The sequence below is a fragment of the Mesoplodon densirostris genome, chromosome 14 (assembly GCF_025265405.1).
Source record: "Mesoplodon densirostris isolate mMesDen1 chromosome 14, mMesDen1 primary haplotype, whole genome shotgun sequence".
Taxonomy (NCBI): domain Eukaryota; kingdom Metazoa; phylum Chordata; class Mammalia; order Artiodactyla; family Ziphiidae; genus Mesoplodon; species Mesoplodon densirostris.
In genome coordinates this window covers 18,948,092-18,971,156 of record NC_082674.1, presented here as the reverse complement: position 1 = coordinate 18,971,156, position 23,065 = coordinate 18,948,092, and the positions used below count along the sequence as shown (strand labels likewise).

Genomic DNA, 23,065 nt, shown 5'->3' with positions numbered 1-23,065 from the left:
CCCGAGCTTATTGGCCAATGGGAAAGACCGTCTCATAACGGGACACAAGCAATAGCCAATAGACAAGGGGCATTGCCGAGCTTGCCCAGCCACCGCTCCACCTATTAGGGGCCTGGGAGCCGATGCTTCCGGTCCCCGCTCAGGGCTTCGGATCCGCGGTCTGTGAGCAGGTACGGCCCCGGGGAGACTGATTTTCGCTTGGGCAGTGAGACCAAAGGTATTTTTGTCTCCACTGCCTCCCGGCCTGGCTGTTGTGGGGAGACTGTAGGTGGGCGGGGAGGGAGGTGGAAGGACAGGCACTTTGGGGGAGGGGGGAGAAGAGGAAGTGTCACAGGTATGCGGAGAAGATGGAGAGAATGGTTGGGGGCCGCGTGCGAGGGCTGGCGGATGCGGGCGAGCAGGGGGTGGGTTTAAACCAGAGAGTATATTCCCTGTGACTCACGAGTGAAACTTCTGGGAATATATCCTAAGGAAGCCATTCAAAATGAAAAACATGCTTTATGCATAAACACCTTTATTCCCAGCGTTATTTATAAAAGGATAAAGTTGGCTCTAACCAGGTATCTCACCAGTAAGGAAAAATTATGGAACTTCCTCAACAGTGAGGAAAAGTGAATATTAAGTGGCTTCTAAAAATAATTTATAAAGTCTTTAAATAACATGGGGAAATCCTAATATATAATGTGAAGTGAAAAGATCGTGATATGTAATTGTACAGTATGATTGAAAAAGTTTAACCCAAACTGCATAGAAAATATCTGGAGGAATGTTTGTAATTTTCTTTGGATGAATGTTTTTGTGTGTGTGAATTTACCTTTTGACCTTTAAAAAAATTTTTTTATTGGAGTGTAGTTGATTTAAAATGTTGTGTTAGTTTCTGCTGTACAGCAAAATGAATCAGTTATACACATACATATATCCGCTCTTTTTTAAGATTCTTTTCCCATATAGGTCATTACAGAGTACTGAGTAGAGTTCCCTGTGCTATACAGTAAGTCCTTATTATCTATTTTATATATGGTAGTGTGTATATGTCAGTCCCAATCTCCCAACTTATCCCTTTCCCTCCCCGCTTTCCTCCCTGGTAACCATGTTTGTTTTCTACATCTGTGACTCTATTTCTGTTTTGTAAATAAGTTCATTTGTACCATTTTTTAAGATCCAACATATAAGCGATATCATATGGGGATTTGTCTTTCTCTGTCTGACTTACTTCACTCAGTATGACAATCTCTAGGTCCTTTTGACCTTTCTTGTGTGTTAATTTAAAACAGTGATAAGGGCTTCCCTGGTGGTGCAGTGGTTAAGAATCCGCCTGCCGGGCCTCCCTGGTGGCGCAAGTGGTTGAGAGTCCGCCTGCCGATGCAGGGGATACGGGTTCGTGCCCCGGTCTGGGAGGATCCCATATGCCGCGGAGCGGCTGGGCCCGTGAGCCATGGCCGCTGAGCCTGCGCGTCCGGAGCCTGCGCGTCCGGAGCCTGTGCTCCGCAACGGGGGAGGCCACAACAGTGAGAGGCCCGCATACCGCAAAAAAAAAAAAAAAAAAAAAGAATCCGCCTGCCAATTCAGGGGACACGGGTTCGATCCCTGGTCCGGGAAGATCCCACATGCTGCGGAGCAGCTAAGCCCATGCACCACAACTACTGAGCCTGCGCTTTAGAGCCTGCAAGCCACAACTACTGAAGCCCGTGCGCCTAGAGCCCGTGCTCCACAACAAGAGAAGCCACCACAATGAGAAGCCCGCACACCGCAACAAAGAGTAGCCCCCACTAGCCGCAACTAAAGAAAGCCTGTGTGCAGCAACGAATACACAAGGCAGCCAAAAAAAAAATTTAAAAAAACCCAAAAAACAACAATAAGTGTAAAGAACTTGGAATTATTTTATAGTGAAAACACAATAAATTTAGAAAAACAAGTTGGGGAGTATGTAACTGTTTAAACCTACTGGAAGTGCTCCATTTCACCTGAGCCCCTTGATTCTCACTATGAGTTGTCTTTAAAGAAGATTAAAAACAGAAGAATTAAATGGCCATAGACTGAGCACCAGATCCTGGTTCTGACTAGCTTTTCCCTGAATTAATATAGTCAGCTTTTCTCTTCGTAAAACAACCAGGGCTCCTGATTTGAGAAATCTTATAGTCTGAGGGTTGAGAGACCAACAGGTATACAGTTAGCTTCAGGCAAATTGTAAATATTTTAAAACATACAAAATAATTGGGGAGCACCAGAAGTTCATTTCAGCCTTTGTCCTCTTGGCTCTCTGATCTTTTAACTACCAACTCTATAACAGTGACTCCCAAATCCTTACCTCTGACTGCCTGAGGTGCAGTGCTACCCTATAAACACCTTAAATGAAGCACATCTAATACTAAACTTATCACACACTACACACTATTCTTACCTTTGAAGCATTCTCTGTCTTTTTTATCTCTGATTAATGGTTCAGCAATTTCCCAAGCTAAAAATTTGCATGTTATCCTTTATTCTCCTTTCTTCCTCACCACTTAGCCTACTTGATATCGATTTTATCTGCCTTAGAAATATCTCTTGAATCTGGCCCTCTTTCTCTACTGAGGTAGCTACAAACTTGGCTCACTTTCTCATCCTGACATTCAAACTGTTCCATGGCCCACTTGTCAGCCTCCTACTTTTCTCAGGTCCATTCTGCACATTGTTGCATGAATGTGTGCTGTTTCCTCTAAATTCCAAATTATTCAGCAGGGACTTTATGATCAGGGAGATAAGGTTGGAAAGGTATAGCAATATAAGATAATTTAAGGCCTTCAATGCTTTGCTTAAACATTTTGGAAGAACTTTTATATACAGACTGTGGAGACTCATCAGAGATATTTGAGCAGAAGTGCAAAATTACCAGAGCTGTGACTTTGCTCAAGATAATTCTACCTAACACACAGAGTCCAGGCTCTGTGGGAAAGAAGAAACCTAAATGAAGAGGACTTCTTGTCCTACCCTACTACAAAGGAAGAGGTGGTCAGGACCCTGACTAATAATGGGAGTAGAAAGGATTGGAAGAGATTTTTGTAATTATCATTGGGTTTTTGAGGAAATTTTTCATAATTTTTATTTTTTAATTTAATTTTATTGAAGTATATTTGATTTACAATGTTGTGTTAGTTTCAGGTGTACAGCACAGTGATTCAGTATATATATATATATATTACATATATATTTTTTTTCAGATTCTTTTCCTTTATAGGTTATTATAGAATATATAGTTCCCTGTGCTACACAGTAGGTCCTTGTTGGTTATCTATTTTATTGGGTCGGCTAAAACGTTCGGGTTTTTCCATAACATCTTTTTTTTTTTTTTTGGCTGTGTTGGTTCTTCGTTGCTGCGTGCGGGCTTTCTCTAGTTACGGCGAGCGGGGTCTACTCTTCGTTGTGGTGCGCGGATTTCTCTTTGTGGTGGCTTCTCGTTGCAGAGCACGGGCTCTAGGCATGTGGGCTTCAGTAGTTGTGGCACGTGGGCTCAGGAGTTGTGGCTCGCGGGATGTAGAGCGCAGGCTCAGTAGTTGTGGCGCACGGGCTTAGTTGCTCCGTGGCATGTGGGACCTTCCCAGACCAGGGGTTGAACCCATGTCTCCTGCATTGGCAGGCGGATTCTTAACCACTGCACCACCAGGGAATCCCTTCCATAACATCTTACATCAATATATATAGTAGTATATATACGTTATAGTAGTATATATACATTAATCCCAACCTCCTAATTTAAACCCCACTCCCCACCCCCCACCCCGTCCTTTCCCTTTTGGTAACCATAAGTTTCTGCGTCTGTGGGTCTATTTCTGTTTTGTACATAAATTCATTTCTATCTTTTTTTTTTAGATTCCACATATAAGTGATATCATATATTTGTCTTTTTCTGTCTCGCTTACCTTACTTAGTATGATAATCTCTAGGTCCATCCATATTGTTGCAGAGGCATTATTTCATTCTTTTTTATGGCTAATGCTCCATTGTATATATGTACCACATCTTTATCCATTCATCTGTCAATGGGCATTTACGTTGCTTCCACATCTTGGCTATTGTAAATAGTGCTGCAGTGAACATTGAGTTGCATGTATCCTTTTGAATTAGAGTTTTCTTTGGATATATGCCCAGGAGTGGGATTGCAGGATCATATGGTAACTCTATTTTTAGTTTTTTACCAAATTTCTTCTTGTTAGTAAAGATGAAAATATTAAAGTTAATTCTTCTAAAAAATCTCAGTAACTTTATTATCAAGTTTGTTTTTCCTTTATTTACAAATCCTTATGCTGTGCTAACCCTAGCCATACACACCCTCAATGACATTAGACTGACTTGGGTGGCCTAAAACATATCATATAAATTGCTTTTGATGTAATTGGCCCATTAGGAATTTTCTCTTCCAGGAAAATGTATCATGCATTATTTATCAATAAAAGTCTTTTTTTTTTAAGTGCATAAGTAGATATTAGGGAAAAATATATATTATCTTATACAAGACCAACGGGTTTGAGGTGGCAGTTTTCTTTATCAGCAATGTCAGAAGACATATTTTTCCATTTAGCAAGCCACTGTAGAACCACTTAACCTGACCTCATGTGTAAGAAGTATAACAGACCATTCCCTCTTAGTAAAAGATTCTAAGAGTATGGATGAAGCTAGCAAAGAGGAATGAGAAAAAATTTGCAGATAAGTTAAAAGCAAATCCTCCAGTTTGGTGAAGAATACATTTCTTTGGATTTAGAGTCTGAAGGCAGCTTCTCAAGTTCTGTCTTTGACATTTACTAAGTACAATAACACAAGGTTGAAAAATGTCCATTGGATTCAGTGACGTGGATATCACTGGTGGGTTGGTGAGAGTTGTTTTGGAGAAGAGTTGGGAATGGAGTCAATTTGGGGTGGGTTAAGAAGAGAATGAGTGGTGAAGAAATGGACACTGCAAGTTTAGACAATTCTTTGATAACTAATAAGATTAAACATCATTTAGAATATGTTTATTGATCATCATAATTGTTTTGTAAATTGCCTGTTGATATTCTTTGGCCACTTAAAATTTTGTCAGTTTCTGGGCTTCCCTGGTGGCGCAGTGGTTGAGAGTCCGCCTGCCGATGCAGGGGACGCGGGTTCATGCCCCGGTTCGGGAGGATCCCACATGCCGCGGAGCGGCTAGTCCCGTGAGCCATGGCCGCTGAGCCTGCGCGTCCGGAGCCTGTGCTGCGCAACGGGAGAGGCCACAGCAGTGAGAGGCCTGCGTACCGCAAAAAAAAAAAAATTGTCGTTTTAACCGGCTTATAAGAACTTTTTATTTATTTATTTTTGGCTGCGTTGGGTCTTCATTGCTGTGCGGGGTCTTTCCCTAGTTGCAGCGAACGGGGGCTACTCTTTGTTGCTGTGCGCGGGCATCTCACTGTGGTGACTTCTCTTGTTGAAGAGCACAAGCTCTAAGCACGCAAGCTTCAGTAGTTGTGGCACGTGGTCTCAGTAGTTGTGGCTCGCGGGCTCTAGAGCACAGGCTTAGTAGTTGTGAGGCATGGGCTTAGTTGCTCCCCAGCGTGTGGGATCTTCCCAGACCAGGGCTCGAACCCGTGTCCCCTGCATTGGCAGGCAGAGTCTTAACCATTTTGCCACCAGGGAAGTCCCAAGAACTTTTTGTAAATTAAGTATTTAGTACATTTGAATCTTTAGTTTGTTTTTTCAATTAGAAAAGGGCTATTTGAATATATACTTATTATAAAAACAGTCTTTCCAAAAAATACAGAAATAAGTAAAGAGGTTCCCACCTTCTCTCTTCTACCACCTCACTCCATCTCAGTATGTACTGTGAACAGTTTGGTATGTGTTATTTCTGATCTTTTTCTGCATCTGTAAATATATACAAACACATGTATATGGACATGTAGAGGTGGATTTTTTTTTTTTTATAAATAGTAGCTTACTAAACATGTTATCTTGTGAATTTTACTGCTTTTTGGGGGGAGGGATTTTTCCATATCAGTACTCATGGAGCTTCCTTATTTTTTCATTTATTTCCATATTGATGTACATTTAGGTTTTTCTGTTACAAAAAATGCTATAGTAAATCCTTATACACATACATATACATGTTTGAGTATTTCTATAGTAGTGTAAAAAGTCTTTCTTTTAAATCTCTTAATTTTTGTTTCACACATTTGGATCTTTAATCTGTCTGGAAGGTGTTTTGTTATAAGATATGAAGGGCAAGTTTCTTAACTTTTTAGAGCTTCAGATCTGTTGCCTCTCACCTAAGAATAACAGTGCTACCCTCACAGGACTGTTACAAGGGTTGTATCAGATTCTAGGTGACCAGCACCATGTGCGGCACGTACTGGACATATTTATTCCCTTCCTTTCCTTCTAATTTGCCCAGCAAATTAAGGTAGTATCTGAGTGTGTTTATAGAATATGGTCTGTTTTTGCATATTCAATAATAATGTCGTCCTGATTTCCTCAGTTTTGACATGTCTCACATTTCACAGAAAGGCTAACCCCAAAATTTTACCATCGAAATTGATAGAAGTTAGTAAGGCTCTACCATATTTTAAACTGGTGACAAACGGGAGTTTAAGTGTTGCCTTTTGCTTTCCCTTCAGTGTTAGGAAGGAAATGAAATAAAGCATACTGACAAGAGTCAGATGTAAGCAATCTAAAAGAAAGATGTACATAAAAGTTATTTGAAAGCCTTAAAAATGAGGGTCTTTTAAAATATTTTGGATCCTTAATTGTAATAAAAATTATTACTCTTTCAAATAATATGATGCATTTTGTAATTAGGTTTTGGCATTTAACTTTACAAGATTTTAATCTTTATGCACACTTATGATCTTATTATATATGTAATTGTTACATACTCTGTTTACAGAAGGACTAGAGGCAGCCATCTATAGTATTGATCAGTTCCATGATGAGGTGACTCATTTCTGGCCTTATGTGCATCTTGCATATTTTATTGGCTCTTTCTAATTCATCATAGTATCATAGTGAGGCTGCAGTAAAACAGTGTGATTACAGTAACTTAAAGAGACACAGGGTTAGTAAGCATTTTTTGTTTACCTGATTTCCTATGAGTGGCTCGGAATTTTGAAACAAAAACTGCTACCATCAGCATTACTCTTTTGCCTGTATTGCTGATTTTTAGTATCCCAATTCTGTGATCAAGGAATTTTGAACTAGAGGTGCCCCAGATATACATTTGGCTGCATAAATAGCCAACTGTTAAAAACCAGTATGGCTTCCCTTGTGGCACAGTGGTTGAGAATCCACCTGCCAATGCAGGGGACACAGCTTTGATCCCTCGTCCGGGAAGATCCCACATGCCACGGAGCAGCTAAGGCCATGTGCCACAACTACTGAGCCTGCGCTCTAGAGCCCACGAGCCACAACTACTGAGCCCACATGCCACAGCTACTGAAGCCCATGCACCTAGAGCCCGTGCTCCACAGCAAGAGAAGCCACCGCGATGAGAAGCCTGCGCACCGCAATGAGGGGTGGCCCCTGCTCGCAGCAACTAGAGAGGGCCCATGCGCAGCAACAAAGACCCAATGCAGCCTAAATAAATAAATAAATAAATAAAATGAATTTTAAAAAATTAAAAAAACAAACCAGTATTCCACAGAGGCAGTCATAGAATGAACCTTTGGAACAACAACAAAATCTGAAATTTCATCCCCATTATTAAAATTTTACTAAATCATTTTATTCATTAGGTTTCAAAAGTTTGACCTTATTTTGCAGGCAAAATAATTTCTTAGCATTGCTAGGCAGTCTTTTAGTCTGTCAAATTCCTCCCATCCTTTTATCCTCTCACAATAATGACCTGTGAAAGGGCTAAGCCAGTTGTCTTGTAAAATGTACTACATCCTGAATTTGTCTGACTATATTCTCATGGTATAACTTCCTAATTATTTCAGATAACCTTTATCAGAAAGGATGGATTTGGGAAAAGGAAAACTTCTCAGGACTGGACTGAATGCGTTGTATCAAGCAGTACACCCAATTCACGGCCTTGCCTGGACTGATGGGAATCAGGTAGTCCTGACCGATTTACACCTTCACAGTGGAGAGGCCAAGTTTGGGGACTCAGCGGTCATTGGACAGTTTGAACATGTGTATGGGGTGTCCTGGGCCCCACCTGGTACAGCTGACACACCTGCTCTGCTTGCTGTCCAGCACAAGAAGCATGTCATTGTGTGGCAGCTGTGTCCTAGCACTACGGAGACAAGCAAATGGCTGATGTCTCAGACCTGTGAGATTAGACAGTCACTCCCTGTCCTTCCCCAGGGCTGTGTGTGGCACCCAAAAAGTGCTGTCCTGACTGTGTTGACTGCACAGGATGTCTCCATTTTCCATAATGTTCACTGGGACAGTTCCCAGGTCAAAGTGGACATCAGCACCCAAGGCCTCATTCACTGTGCATGTTGGACCCAGGATGGCCAGAGGCTGGTGGTGGCAGTAGGCAGCAGCGTGCATTCTTACATTTGGGACGGTGCTCAGAAGACTCTTCACAGGTGTTCCTTCTGCCCAGTGTTTGATGTAGACAGCTGCGTGCGCTCAGTCGGAGCCACTGTGGACTCACAGGTCGCTATAGCCACTGAGCTTCCACTAGATAAGATTTGTGGCTTAAATGCATCTGGAACCTTTGATGTTCCCCCTAGTAGTGAAGGCACTTGTCTATATACTTTACCAGTTATTGACGAAGTTTCCTCTGAAACAAATTCTGAAACACCAGTTTCTCCCTTTTCTTCATCCCTTTCTGATCCTCTGGATCTAACTCATGTACACTTTGATAGATCTAAATCTGAGGCTAGTTCTCTTATTTGTCTAAGAAAAAAGGACTACTTGACAGGAACTGGCCTGGATTCTTCACACTTGGTCCTCTTGACCTTTGAGAAGGAGGTTACCCAGAACAGAAAAGTCACCATCCCAGGCATTCTGGTTCCTGATCTAATAGCGTTTAATCTGAAAGCACAGGTAGTCGCAGTGGCTTCCAACACGTGTAATATAATTTTTCTCTATTCTGTCATTCCATCGTTTATGCCAAACATCCAGCAGATTCACTTAGAGAGTGATGAAAGACCAAAAGGCATAAGTTTCTTGACAGATAAATTATTGTTAATTTTGATAGGAAAACAGAAATCCACTGATTCGGCATTTCTTCTTTCTTCAAAGTCTGATCAGTATATGATTCGTCTGATTGTTAGAGAAGTTATGTTGGAAGAAGACTCTCCAATGACACTGAGTGAAAACCAGAGTGGCTACTCTGCTTTCAGGACTCTGCTAAATAAAGCAAACAGAAAAAAGCTAATTGAAAGTCTTTCCCCAGATTTTTGTCACCAAAATGGAGGGCTCTTGTTAACAGCTAATAGCAGCAGTCAAAGTGGAAGGCCTGGAAGAACCCTTATTCAAGAAATTAGAAGTCCTCCATCCAGTGTCTGTGATGGCTCCACAGCCCTAGAAACTCTAGATGCCGGGCCTGTTAACCAGTCGGTAACACTGCCCGGACCCAGCGGCACACCAGACCACACCAGTACCATGGGACCTCCTAACTTACAAGTGGAAAAGGAAACTTATCAGCTATCTAAGATACTGGAAGTTTTATCTAGGAACCTGATTGAAGTGCAGCAGCGTCTTTCTGAACTGACAGACTTTCTGCATAATGGAAAGAAATCCTCTCCAGTGTATCCACTCTCTCAGGATGTGCCTTATATTCACATCACTTGCCAGGTAACTTCTCCTTTGAGGAGCTACCACTGGCTCCTGCAGCCAGTAGGTACTGCAAGAGAAATTTATTGGTGAGGAAGTAGTATTCTAATTGAACTTCACTGATACTGGACATGTTATATTCAGGCAAGTTGTTACACCTTTCCAGGTTGGTTGGATGGGCACACATACCAGTATACAGCGTGATTTTATCATGTGCATGGTGTGAAAACATGAATGATTGCACTCATTCTGGCAATCTATGTTTAGAAAAAAATTTTTTTAATTCATGCTGTTTCATTGCGAAAACCTTTTCCTTATGCAATTGCAGACACTTCTATTTATAAGAGAGCTTATAATAGCATAACAGCATAAGATTATAACAGCATCTTATATGCTGTTATAAGAGAGGTTATAGTCATTAAAATTTTTTAGGGCCTCCCTGGTGGCGCAGTGGTTGAGAGTCCGCCTGCCGATGCAGGGGACACGGGTTCGTGCCCCGATCCCAGAGGATCCCACATGCCGCGGAGCGGCTGGGCCTGCGAGCCATGGCCGCGGGGCCTGTGTGTCCGGAGCCTGTGCTCTGCAACGGGAGAGGCCACGGCAGTGAGAGGCCCGCGTACAGCAAAAAAAAAAAAAAAAAAAAAATTTTTAATGCATCTGTTTATGCCTGTATACGCAAACATAAAATATTACATAGTGAGATCATACCATACCTGTTTTTATCATGAACACTTTCCTTTCCCGTCACACTTGGCCCTGCTCCTCCTCCCTGTAACCCACCTTAACTAGCAGCTTAATGTGGATCCTTTCATATTTTACTTCACACTCATATAATCTTACACACGTCTTTGTATACGTAGGTATATAGGTGCGGGGCTGTTGGTGGTGACTTTGTCATTGTTTTACAAAAATGGGGTCGTATGGTGCATTCTTTACTTCATGCTGGGAGTATGGTGTTTATTCAGCCTTTCCCTTGCTGATGGACATTGACTTTGTATTCAGTTCTTAGGCACTCCAAATGGTGCTGCAATAGTATTCTCATATGTATCTATTTGTATTCATACTTTTATTTCTTTTGGCTTGGTTCCCAGAAGTGGAAGTGCAAGTTTGAAGAGTATATATATACACACATATATATATGCTTCTACTTTTAATAGAGTTGACAGATTGCCTTTCAAAGATTTTTTACTAAACAATGCATCATCACATGTCCATCAGCGACCAATGAGACTGTCCTTTTCCTCACTTCCTCACCAATCTGATGAGTGCAAAGTGGTATTTCACTTTTATTAATTTGTATTTCCTTTACTATTAGTGAATTTGAGTATTTTGTCATGTTTTTTGGCCAATTGAATGTGAATTGCTTTTTGCTCATTTTTTCCTATTGAGTTAACAGTTTACAAGAGCTTTTTTTATATTATAGAAATTGATATATATATGTAATAGTCTAGATTTTCTTGCATTATTTTACTACATTGTTTTTTTTTTTTTTTTTTTTTGCCGTAAGCGGGCCTCTCACTGTTGTGGCCTCTCCCGTTGCGGAGCACAGGCTCCGGATGCGCAGGCTCAGCGGCCATGGCTCACGGGCCCAGCCGCTCCGCGGCATATGGGATCCTCCCAGACCGGGGCACGAACCCGTATCCCCTGCATCGGCAGGCGGACTCTCAACCACTGCGCCACCAGGGAGGCCCTACTACATTGTTTTTACATTTAAGTTTTTAACCTTTATTAACATTTTCTGAAATTTAGATAACCAGTTATGCTACCAACATTATTAAAAATCCATCTTTATCCCACTGAACTTGATCTACCACATTGGTCATATATAAACTTATATATACTGAGATCTAATTCTGGATTCTTCTTACTGCAGCTACTGTAATGCTGGTCTCTTTATCTAGAACTTTAACGATAGCACACTGATTTGATTACTGTGGACTTATATATCTTTGTTTTAAAAGATATTTGCAAAAAGTTGGTACTGAAATCAATAATAAATAATATGTAAATTACTATTTATTTATTTATTTATTTTATTTTATTTTATTTTATTTTATTTTTTTTGCGGTATGCGGGCCTCTCACTGTTGTGGCCTCCCCCGTTGCGGAGCACAGGCTCCGGACGCGCAGGCTCCGGACACGCAGGCTCAGCGGCCATGGCTCACGGGCCCAGCCGCTCCGCGGCATATGGGATCCTCCCAGACCGGGGCACGAACCCGTATCCCCTGCATCGGCAGGCGGACTCTCAACCACTTGCGCCACCAGGGAGGCCCTAAATTACTATTTAAATAATGGTCAAAAGAGATATTTTAATTAGTTTTTTCATAAAACTGCTGTTGACTGACTCAAGGACATAGGTTTTTAAAAGAACCAAACACTAACTTAAAATTGAATTAAAATTATTTTAGTATAAAAAATTTCAAACACATAAAATATATTTTTTATTATGAAAAAATTGTAAACATATAGAAAGAATACCTAATGAAACCCTATCTATATCTATCACCTGGATTGAATGGTTTTTAACATTATACCATAATTGCTTCTTTTTTTTGTTTTCTAAGTAGAGGCATCATGGTGTTTCACCCATAAGTATTTTGGGATGTTGCTCTAAAGTGTAAGCACATTTTCTTTAATTAGCACTGTACCATTATCATACTTGATAACATTAACAATAATTACTTAATGTCATCTAATACCTACTTCTTATTCAAATTCCTAAATTGTCCCCCAAACCGGTTAAATCACAAATAAATCAGTTAAAAATCAGTTAAGTCACTGATATAAAAAATTTTTTTAAATTAATTTCACAGCCACATTAGGGATCTTAGTTATATTATGTACCAAAGCTAATTGAAACAAATATTTATAAACATTTAACATCCCAATCCTAGAGGTTTTTTTTTTTTTGGGGGGGGGTTTAGGGGCTTTTTTTTTTTTTTAAGATGTTGGGGGTAGGAGTTTATTAATTAATTTATTTATTTTTGCTGTTGGGTCTTCGTTTCTGTGCGGGGGCTTTCTCCAGTTGTGGCAAGCAGGGGCCACTCTTCATCGCGGTGCGCGGACCTCTCACTATCGCAGCCTCTCTTGTTGAGTAACACAGGCTCCAGACGCGCAGGCTCAGTAGTTGTGGCTCACGGGCCTAGTTGCTCTGCGGCATGTGGGATCCTCCCAGACCAGGGCTCGAACCCGCGTCCCCTGCATTAGCAGGCAGATTCTCAACCACTGCGCCACCAGGGAAGCCCAATCCTAGAGTTTTGAAGAGGATTTTTCCCACATTGTCTTCAGCCAAAACAAATATTTAAATGGCTTTATTAACTACATGAAGTTTTCAGTGTATTTTCAATAAACATTTTTTATTTTTAAAAATTATAGTACTTTATAAATGTGAAATCTAGTTTGGATTTTTTTTTCCTTCCATGACTTTTCAAATATTTTTTCTTTTTTCCCTTTTTATTTCTTTTTTTGAATAGGCAATTCATTTACTTGCTTTAAAAAACAAAACATTATTTTAATAGAAAAGTATATACTGAGAAGTCTTAGCTTCACCCCATCCTTGTTCAGCTTGTTCCCCTCACCTCATATAGGTAACCTTTTTTTTTTTTTTTTGTGGTACGCGGGCCTCTCACTGTTGTGGCCTCTCCCGTTGCGGAGCACAGGCTCCAGATGCGCAGGCTCAGCGGCCATGGCTCATGGGGCTAGCCGCTCCGCGGCATGTGGGATCCTCCCGGACCGGGGCACGAACCCGTGTCCCCTGCATTGGCAGGCGGACTCTCAACCACTGTGCCACCAGGGAAGCCCCACCATTTTTATTTTTATTACTTTATTCAGATATTAGCAGATCTTACTATTTATTTTTATTTTTCCTTTTGTCACACAAAAGGTAAGGTACTATATACAATGTTCTACATCTTTTTCCATTTAGTTACATAGTCTCAACTCTGTATCAGCACACAGAGCTTTAAAAATTTTTTTTACAGATGTGTAGTATTTCTTTTTCCTAATTACAAAAGTAATGTATGCTCATTGAAGACAAAATTTAACCAATATAAGCATATTTAATGTTTGTTTATTGGTTTTTTAATATAAGCATATTTAATGTAAGCATAAGCATATTTAATGTTTGTTTATTGGTTTTGTTGGCCACCCTGCGTGGCTTGTGGGATCTTAGTTCCCCAACCAGGGATCGAACCTGGGCTTTCAGCAGTGAAAGTGCAGAGTCCTCATCACTGAACCACAGGGAATTCCCAAGAATATTTAATGTTGAAAGTAAAAATTCCTCATAACCAAACCTGTAGACAAAACCACAGGTATAGTTAGTAATGGAAGTATTTATTCCATTTTTTCTATGCATTTACTAAAACCTTTGTCGATCTAAAAGATATAATGTCTAATTGTTTGATTTTATTTTTCTTTAAATAGATTATTTATTTATTTATTTATTTGGGGCTGTGTTGGGTCTTCGTTGCTGCTCACAGGCTTTCTCTAGTTGCGGCGAGCAGGGGCTACTCTTCATGGCGGTGCTCGGGCTTCTCATTGCGGCGGCTTCTCTTGTTGCAGAGCACGGGCTCTAGGTGCACAGGCTTCAGTAGTTGTGGCGCATGGGTTTAGTTGCTTCGCGGCATGTGGGATCTTCCCGGACCAGGGCTCAAGCCAGTGTCGCCTGCATTGGCAGGCGGATTCTTAACTACTGCGCCACCAGGGAAGTCCCTAAATAGATGATTTTATCAAACAATATATACGTTTTTACAAATATTTTTACAAATATTTAAAGTATAAAGAAATGTGTTTTTTGCCTTTCAATTATTCAGTTTCTCAGTTTATAATGAGCTAGTTCAGCCAAGCTGTTATCAGTAAGTACTTCTGGAGGTAGAATTTGGGGGACTTTACTTTCTGCATTATAAATTTCTGTTTTCTTTATGTTGAGCATATATTTCTTTTGTAATGAGAAAAGTAAAAGAAAAACAAAATAAAAGCAGTGAAGAGTTTTTCCTCCTATAATATCAGAAGCCACATTTCATAAGAGTTAAGATGAATAATTGGTTGCTTATGGCCCTTATAGTTTATTCATGTGCTGTCTTTTAAAATGTTATTACATAGTAGACATACATCTTTTGAGCTGTTCATCCTATCACAAATGGAGTCAGTTTACCTTTTATCATTGAAATTATTTTTCTTAGTAGTCAGAAAATGAGTAGTGATAACTTTAACAAGAAACTAAGTTAGACACATAACTTATAAAACTTTAAGAAATGCTTACATGAAGATATTGTCTCATAATATAGAATTAGAAGTTATATTTTTTATTCTACATTCTATGGATATACCTTTGGACTCAATGTGTCTTAAATTAGAGCTATACTTGTTCTATATTTTCTTTATGGATATTTGCAGACATTTTCAAAGATGCGTTAATTTTTAATATAACCTTTTAAAATTTAAAAATCACTGTTATTTGTACTTTTTCTAAGCTAAGTGAATTTTGACCACAGTTTGTTTATTTTACTTATGCAAATCCTCTGCTACTCCACGACTTAGGGCAGTCTTTCTTGGCATTTTTTCCCCAATAAAGAAAACGTAAAACTTCTTAGTTATACAGGCATACCTAGTTTTATTGCACTTCAGAGAGATTGTGTTTTTTACAGATTGAAGGTTTGTGGCAACCCTGCGTTGTCAGATGATAGTTAGCATTTTTTAGCAATAAAGCATTTTTAAATTAAGTTATGTACATTATTAGACATATGCATCTGCATACTTAAATGGACTATAGAATATGAATTAGGAAACCAAAAACTTTCATGTGGCTCACTTTATTGTGATACTAGCATTATTGCAGTGGTCTGGAACCAAACCTGCAGTATCTCCAAGGTACACCTGTTTCTAAAACAGCTAAGCATTTGTTCCTCACCATCAGATTTTATCTCTCAGGCTGCCATCCGTCATCCTATAGTGTTATTAGTCACGTCCTAGGAAAGCCAGTTCCTAGCAATAAGGACATAACGCTGGGGAAGAACAGAGCAAAAGGAAATTAGGGGTTGTGTTTTGTCTGATTCTTCAGTTGTGTTAAATGATGCAGCAAAAAGCTCCTTATTTAAAACTGAAGTCTAGTTGATAGCGGTAATAGATAAGAATTTTTAAAACTACACATTCTATTCTTAGGAAATGTTAACTCCATTGCTTCTGCAATCAGTTTAACAACTTTTATTTTTGTATTTGAAGAAATCTTATTTTTTAGGTCCTGTTGTAGAAAAAAGAGCCGTGCTTCTCTGCAACGGCAAGCTAAGACTCAGTACAGTCCAGCAGACTTTTGGCCTCTCTCTTATTGAAATGCTGCATGGTAGGTAAAATTCAGAAATTGACTCTACCTGACACCCCCTCCCTCTATTTTGTAACTTTCACTGGTAATGAAAATGAAGTGTACCAACCATTCAGTGATTCATTAGATAGTTTTAAAGTATTATTAATTGCCTATTGTATGCCCAGGCCTATTATAGGTGCCAAAAAACATGGAAAATATGGGTTCTACCCTTAAGGAACTTAAAACCTAGCTGGAAAACCTAAATGTACACATGAAAAAACCAAATAGAGTTATGAAGCAATGTATAACAGCTGCAAGGAAATAACATAAAAACCTCATATATACTTGTTGCACTAAAACATAAAGATCGTAGCGTTGCAGAATATTTCTTTTGTGTGTGTGGGTGGGTGTTTTATATATACATTTTTTTAAAATATTCTTTTCCACTATGGTTTATCACAGGACACTGAATATAGTTCTCTGTGGTATACAGTAGACCTTGTTGTTTTATTTTTTATTTTTGGCCATGCCATGCAGCTTGTAGGATCTCAGTTCCCCGACCAGGGACTGAACCCTGGCCAGGGCAGTGAAAGCCCAGAATTCTAGCCACTAGGCCACCAGGGAACTCCCACAGAATATTTCTTAAAGGAATTGTCATTTTAATATGCAGCAGACTTGTGGACATGAAGGATACTCCTAGGTGGCAAGGGACTGAGTCATGCCTGTGTTCCATCCAATGGAGAGCATGGCGGTTTTCTTATGCCTGAGTCTTCAGGACACCCACTACACTGAACATAGAATTTTGTTTCATCTTTTCCCCCTTAACATTGTAGCATCAGCATTTTTCTTTTTTTTTTTTTTTTTTTTTTTTGCGGTACACGGGCCTCTCACTGTTGTGGCCTCTCCCCTTGCGGAGCACAGGCTCAGCGGCCATGGCTCACGGGCCCAGCCGCTCCGCGGCATGTGGGATCTTCCCAGACCGGGGCACGAACCCATGTCCCCTGCATCAGCAGGCGGATTCTCAACCACTGCAGCATTTTTCTATTTTGACACATGCATTTATGATATGACTTCATAACTGTTATTTTTACTGGGTTAATAGTCTATCCTGGGCATACCATGTATTTTTTTTCCTTCCAGTTTCATTGAGATATAATTGACATACAGCACTGTATAAATTTAAAGTGTACAACATAATGATTTGACTTAAATGCGTCCTGAAGTGATTATCACCGTAAGTTAGTGAACATCCATCATCTCGTATAGATAGAAAAAACTTTTTTCCTTGTGATGAGGATTTACTCTTTTAATACCATATTTTACTTGGCCATGTTTTCTTTGACATTTAGGTGGTTTCTAATTTTTCATTATCATAAATAACCCTAATAAAAACATCTCTGCATATTTTACATGTTGTTGGAAAGTGTAGATTTTTAGAAGTGAAATTACAGGGTCAACAGGTGAGACACAGTAGACTCAAAAGAACCAGAGGAAGTCCAGGTATGTATTATGCTAGTGGCCCTAGGTTACCCCAGAACAAACTCTAGGATTATCTGGGCCATTCTAGTCTGGCTCTAGTCAGCTCAGCCTCCTTGGGTGTCTAGAGGCTGGTATGGATCTCAAGAATATAGAATTTTCCTCCAAAGAGTAGCTGTTCCCAACTTTACATAGTTTCTGGAGAAACTGCTTAACAGCATGTATTGATATATAAGTTAGGAACACCATACACCCCTAACACCTGTGTGCACACATGCACACACAAGCTCAAATGCATAGCACTGAGTGATTAATGCCTAACCTGGGTGAAAATACATGTCCCTTAGCTATGCCTGTCATCAACATCCCCTTGCTGCCATGTAACCTGACCTTAAGTTTATACGGGTCCCTCCATCTCCCCATTCTCTGTAACATCTTGTGATGGTCAGGTTCATCAACTACTACATTCTTTTCCTCAAAAAAGTCATATTGGTCATATTTTTCTTTATAGAATAAGACAGGATATCCTAAATTGCCTATGTGTTTATTTTACTTTGCAGACTCCCACTGGATCCTTCTCTGTGCTGATAGCGAAGGCTTCATCCCCTTAACTTTCACAGCCACACAGGAAATAGTCATAAGAGATGGTAGGTCAAATGACTTTAGGGGCCCTGTCTCTTGAAGTCTTTTAGAGACATACTGCCCAAAGCGTAGATGCCACCGGCTGTTCTAACAATTTTGGCAGTATAGTCTGATACTTGTTTGCAGAATGTTTGCTGCACAGCCTTTCAGATGAGGTTATTACAAGCAAGATCTGTTTTCCGAGGTGGACGCTCCCCCGCTGGGATTTGTATTGTCGCTGGGAGGTGAAGAACTTGCCGTGGCTGGCTCGGCCACCTCTCCCCCGAGGCTGACATTGCCTACTCTCAGCAGAGCCCAGTCTTTGGTAGATGGCTCAGAAAGTGGTTATTTATGTATTCATTACTGTGTGGTTTTGTCTAAGGGCACAATTCCCGGCACAAAGCGATTTTATGGTGCCATATGGATTGTGTTTTATGGTTTCTCTGAGGTTTTTTTGTCCCTTACCCAAAACAGTGTTAAAGCCCTTAGAAGCACTTAAAAGGTACCTCAGCATTGTTATAAATCTTTTTCTTGGCTTAAAGTTGAGTGTGAGGAGTGCTGGAGAACATCTGCTGCAGCCTATCTTTTCACTCCAAATGAGCAGGAATCAGCAGAGCTCAAAGGAAGACAAAAAATCGATTGACTTCTGCTCCCAGGGCTACCTAGAACAGAAAGTAGTTCTCATGTTGGCTGGACCTCCCAGGATTTAAACCTAACCCTCTCGCTTCCCTAGAAAATTCTGGCTGACATAGTTCCAGGTACTCCTAAAAACTGTCCCTGGGCAGATTTCAAATGAAATTTCAAGTGCTTTGACTCCCTCTGGACCCCACTTGAGTGTGTCCTGATGTTACTAGTAAAACGCTAAGCATAGGTGAGGCCTACAGCATGATTTGTGCTGTTGCCACTCATGATTTTCTCCCTGATAGGTTACCCACCCCCCATTGTTGGGATCATTAAAATGTCCTATTTTTTTCCCAGTAATCAGCTCCCTTAAATTGTCACTTTAATTTTGATATTTTTCTTCCCCTCACCCCCCGCATTCAAGTCTTAGAGACCAGCATAGAATCTGCGAGAGAAAGTATTTCAGAAAGTTGGAAGTTTCACTGAATCTGAGATAGTTTATTATAATTATGGGCTAAAGCACCAGCTTAGCATAGTGCAAAGAGCCCTGATTCCAGCTTCAGATAGACTCACCTTTTCTCACTGCCTTCAAACAGTCATAAGCTTCAGTCACTGCAGCATAATGAACGGCTCAGTGTGTAGCTGGTCAGAGCACATCTGCAGATAAATTGTTTCAGCCATAGGAGCTCAGATGCATAAGAGCTCAAGTGCATCTTTTTCACCCTTTCTTTTAAAATCATCTGGAAAGAAATATTTTGTACCCTTGAGGACTCCTGTTGGTCTATTACAGTTTATGAAGGTGGAGCTGGGATAGGGAAGAAGCGAGGGCCCACTTTGTGATTGAAATGCATTAGAGGAGCTGCTGGGATAATGGAAGTGGAGCCCCCTTGTCTGGAATCAGTTGCCTGAGAGCATTGGCTGAGGACAGTCTGAGGCCTGCTTCCATTTTCAAAGAAAGTGTCCGGGTGGGGTGAAAGCACAGAACTGTGAAGCCTCAAAAGGGGGTCTGGGATACCCCATAGTAAGATCAGTGTAGGTCACGCACTCAAGGTGTATGTTATAATCATTTCACTGGTTAGAATCCTGTGAATGAGTCTTCAATAAAATCACTAATGGTTGTTGTGGCTTTTGTGAATGTTTTGATGGTGTTTGCTTTGTGATTGTTGCTGGTATAAAGGAATGTTCTTTTTTTTTTTTTTAAGGAATATTCTTTTTTTTTTTTTTTTTGCGGTATGTGGGCCTCTCACTGTTGTGGCCTCTCCCGTTGCGGAGCACAGGCTCCGGACGCACAGGCTCAGCGGCCATGGCTCACGGGCCCAGCCGCTCCGCAGCATGCAGGATCCTCCCGGACCGGGGCATGAACCCGTGTCCCCTGCATCAGCAGGCGAGCTCTCAACCACTGCGCCACCAGGGAAGCCCTAAGGAATGTTCTTGATTTTACATATGTGTACGTTGTCTTTGTATTTCTTCTGGTGGACAGTTGAGAACATAAATTTTTTTTTTCCGGCAAATCTGATTCCATGACAACTCTCAAACATAAGATGTTTCCTTGGCCTTTACTATTTATAATCATTGGAATCATAGAAGATAATCCAGTATTTGTTGGTTTTGGGAGAGAAGGAAACAAGGAGAGAAGAGCTAAATTCTTTAAATTATTGTTTAATGTTACATTGAGAATATTTTGCATAAAGACATTATTTATAAATCCTATTTTGCGCCCACATTTTTAAAAACTTTGTACGGTATTATTTGATAAATGCAATAGATGTGAGGTGTAGGAAGGCTTAATAATAAAGTGAACCACCTACCACCTAATTTAAGAACCAGAACGTTACTAGGAACCATTCAAACTCCCTGTGTATCCCTCCTGGATCCTTCTGCATAGAGGTGACTCTGCCCCAGAGGTGACTATTCTCTAGATTGTTGTAAATTATCATTTCTTCATTTCTTTTCTTTTTATTTTTTATTCTTAATTTAATTTTATTTTATTTTGGCCCCGCCGTGCAGCTTGCGGGATCTTAGTTCCCTGACCACGGATTGAACCCAGGCCACCTCAGTGAAAGCGCCAAGTCCTAACCATTAAACCACCAGGGAATTCCCTCTTTCTTTTTAAAAAGGAATTTCACCATGATCACGTATACACATTGGCCTAGATAATGTAATGTTTTGGAGCTTTATACAATGGCATTTTATTGTATGTACTCTTCTGCAACCTGCTTTTTTTTTCACTCAATATTGTTTCTAAGGTTCATACTTGTTATGTGTATGTTCTATTGCTTTCATTGTTTTAAGTTACCACAATTTATCAGTATTCTTGCTGTGCACATTTGGATTGTTCCCTGGTTCTATTTTTGCGATTATAAACAATATTGCTTTGAATATTCTTATTAAATGTCTCCTGATGCAGGTGTTTGAAAAGTCCCTCTAGGGCCTTTAATCTAGACGTGGAATTGCTGGAGCACAGGGTGTATGTAAATTCAAGTTATTTTCCAAGGTGATTATATCAGTTTTCATTCCCAACAGCTCTTATTGCTCTAAGGCTCAAGGGTTCTTAATTTATGACCCTCCAATAGTTATAAATGGTTTCTCCTTTAACCTGACTTTTACTTCTGGACCAACAGTGAAATTGAGCATCTTTCATGTGTTTATTGGCCATTCCAGTTTTCTCTTTTGCAAAATGACTGTTCTAGTCTTTTGCCCAAATTTCTATTGGGTTGTCTTTTTCTTGTCGAGTTGTAGGGATTCTCTTCTTTTTTTATTTTTATTTTTATTTTTTTTTTTTTTTTGCGGTACGCGGGCCTCTCACTGTTGTGGCCTCTCCCCGTTGCGGAGCACAGGCTCCGGACACGCAGGCTCAGCGGCCATGGCTCACAGGCCCAGCCGCTCCGCGGCATGTGGGATCTTCCCGGACCGGGGCACGAACCCGTGTCCCCTGCATTGGCAGGCGGACTCTCAACCACTGCGCCACCAGGGAAGCCCCTCTTCTTTTTTTAAATTGAAGTATGGTTGATTTACAATATTATGTTACCAACTTGTAGGGATTCTTTATATATTCTAGATGTTAGTATGTGGCTAATATCTTCACCTAGTTTGTGACTTGTCTTTTCTCTTCCTTGATGGTGTGCTTTATTGAACAAACATAGTTAATGAAGTCACATTTTTTTTATTGAAGTATACTTGATTTACAATGTAATGAAGTCACATTTATCTTTCCTTTTATGAAAGTTTTGTCTTTCACATTTCTTTCTTTTTTTTTTTTTTTTTTTTTTTTTTTTGCGGTATGTGGGCCTCTCATTGTTGTAGCCTCTTCCATTGCGGAGCACAGGATCCAGATGCGCAGGCTCAGCGGCCATGGCTCACGGGCCCAGCCGCTCCGTGGCATGTGGGATCTTCCTGGACCGGGGCAGGAACCCGTGTCCCCTGCATCGGCAGGCGGACTCTCAACCACTGCACCACCAGGGAAGCCCTACCCTTTCTTATGTTTAAAAATTTCCTTTTCTTCTTGGTTTGTTAAGTACTTTTATCATAAATGGGTGTTAGATTTTTATCAAATGGTTCTTTCTGTATCTATTGAGACTGTAATTTTTACCTCCCTTAATCTGTTAATGTGGTGAATATCACTTGATGGATTTTTCTAACATTAAACAAACTTTGCATTGTTGGAATACACCCAATATGTTCATGATGTATTTATTTTTTAGACATTGCCAGACCCAGTTTGTTAATATTTTGTTTTGGATTCTTGCTTCTATGTTCATAAGTAAGATTAACCTGCAGATTTCCTTTCTGTTTGCTTTTGCTTGTCTAGTTTTGGTTTCGAGCTTATTCTGGCCTGGTATAATGAGTTGCTGAATATGTCTTTTTCTATTCCCTGGAAAAGTTTTCATAAGATAGGAATAATCCTTGATTGAATGTTTGATAGACTTTGGATCTGGTCTTTTCTTTGTGGGAATGTTTTAAAATACTTATTTTATTCCTTTAATATTTATGGGACCATTTAGGATTTCTGTATATTTACACCCAGACACATATACACTCAGTTCTGTTATAATGTTTGTTTTGAAAACAAATTTGTTCCAACACAATTGTTATATTAGGGAACTATTAGAGCATAACTTGAATTTCCTGTTGCCTGTGTACCAGTTTCGTCCTTAAGAAACACTAGGTGAACACAGAAAACTGTACCCAGCTGAACTGAGTCCCACAGGGATACACAAATATACATACACATATATACACATCTCAAACACCTAACGATCAGCTACATCAGTTTGCTGTGTGTGTTATGAGCCACACCCATCCATATCTGGTGTTACAACTTTCTGTTCAATTTCAA

At 40.1% G+C, this 23,065-nt stretch overlaps 1 protein-coding gene across 7 annotated transcripts; it reads left to right on the top strand.

The window, feature by feature from the left end:
* The first annotated feature begins 114 nt into the window (after window positions 1-114).
* On the top strand, window positions 115-22,373 carry WDCP (WD repeat and coiled coil containing). 7 transcript variants are annotated; one of them, XR_009534391.1, is made up of 6 exons: window positions 951-991; window positions 7,923-9,735; window positions 15,933-16,050; window positions 18,048-18,134; window positions 21,137-21,223; window positions 22,055-22,067. XR_009534391.1 is itself a non-coding variant. In XM_060117849.1 (5 exons), the coding sequence occupies exons 2-5, from the start codon at window positions 7,942-7,944 to the stop codon at window positions 22,341-22,343; spliced, it is 2,310 nt and encodes a 769-aa protein (XP_059973832.1). In that variant the 5' UTR covers window positions 115-170; window positions 7,923-7,941; the 3' UTR covers window positions 22,344-22,373. The 7 variants fall into 7 exon arrangements, 6 of the variants coding, with proteins under 6 accessions (XP_059973832.1, XP_059973831.1, XP_059973830.1 ...); XM_060117849.1 differs by lacking the exons at window positions 951-991; window positions 21,137-21,223 and adding an exon at window positions 115-170 and having other exon boundaries at window positions 22,033-22,373; XM_060117848.1 differs by lacking the exons at window positions 951-991; window positions 21,137-21,223 and adding an exon at window positions 137-217 and having other exon boundaries at window positions 22,033-22,373.
* The last annotated feature ends 692 nt before the right edge of the window (window positions 22,374-23,065 follow it).

Excerpts from the sequence above, each read along its gene's own strand:
- WDCP (XM_060117849.1), top strand. The coding sequence starts at position 7,942 with ATGGATTTGGGAAAAGGAAAACTTCTCAGGACTGGACTGAATGCGTTG. Across the intron at positions 9,736-15,932 it reads ATATTCACATCACTTGCCAG|AAATCTTATTTTTTAGGTCC; the intron begins GTAACTTCTCCT and ends TTGTATTTGAAG. Across the intron at positions 18,135-22,032 it reads GGAAATAGTCATAAGAGATG|CCTCTTCCATTGCGGAGCAC; the intron begins GTAGGTCAAATG and ends TCATTGTTGTAG.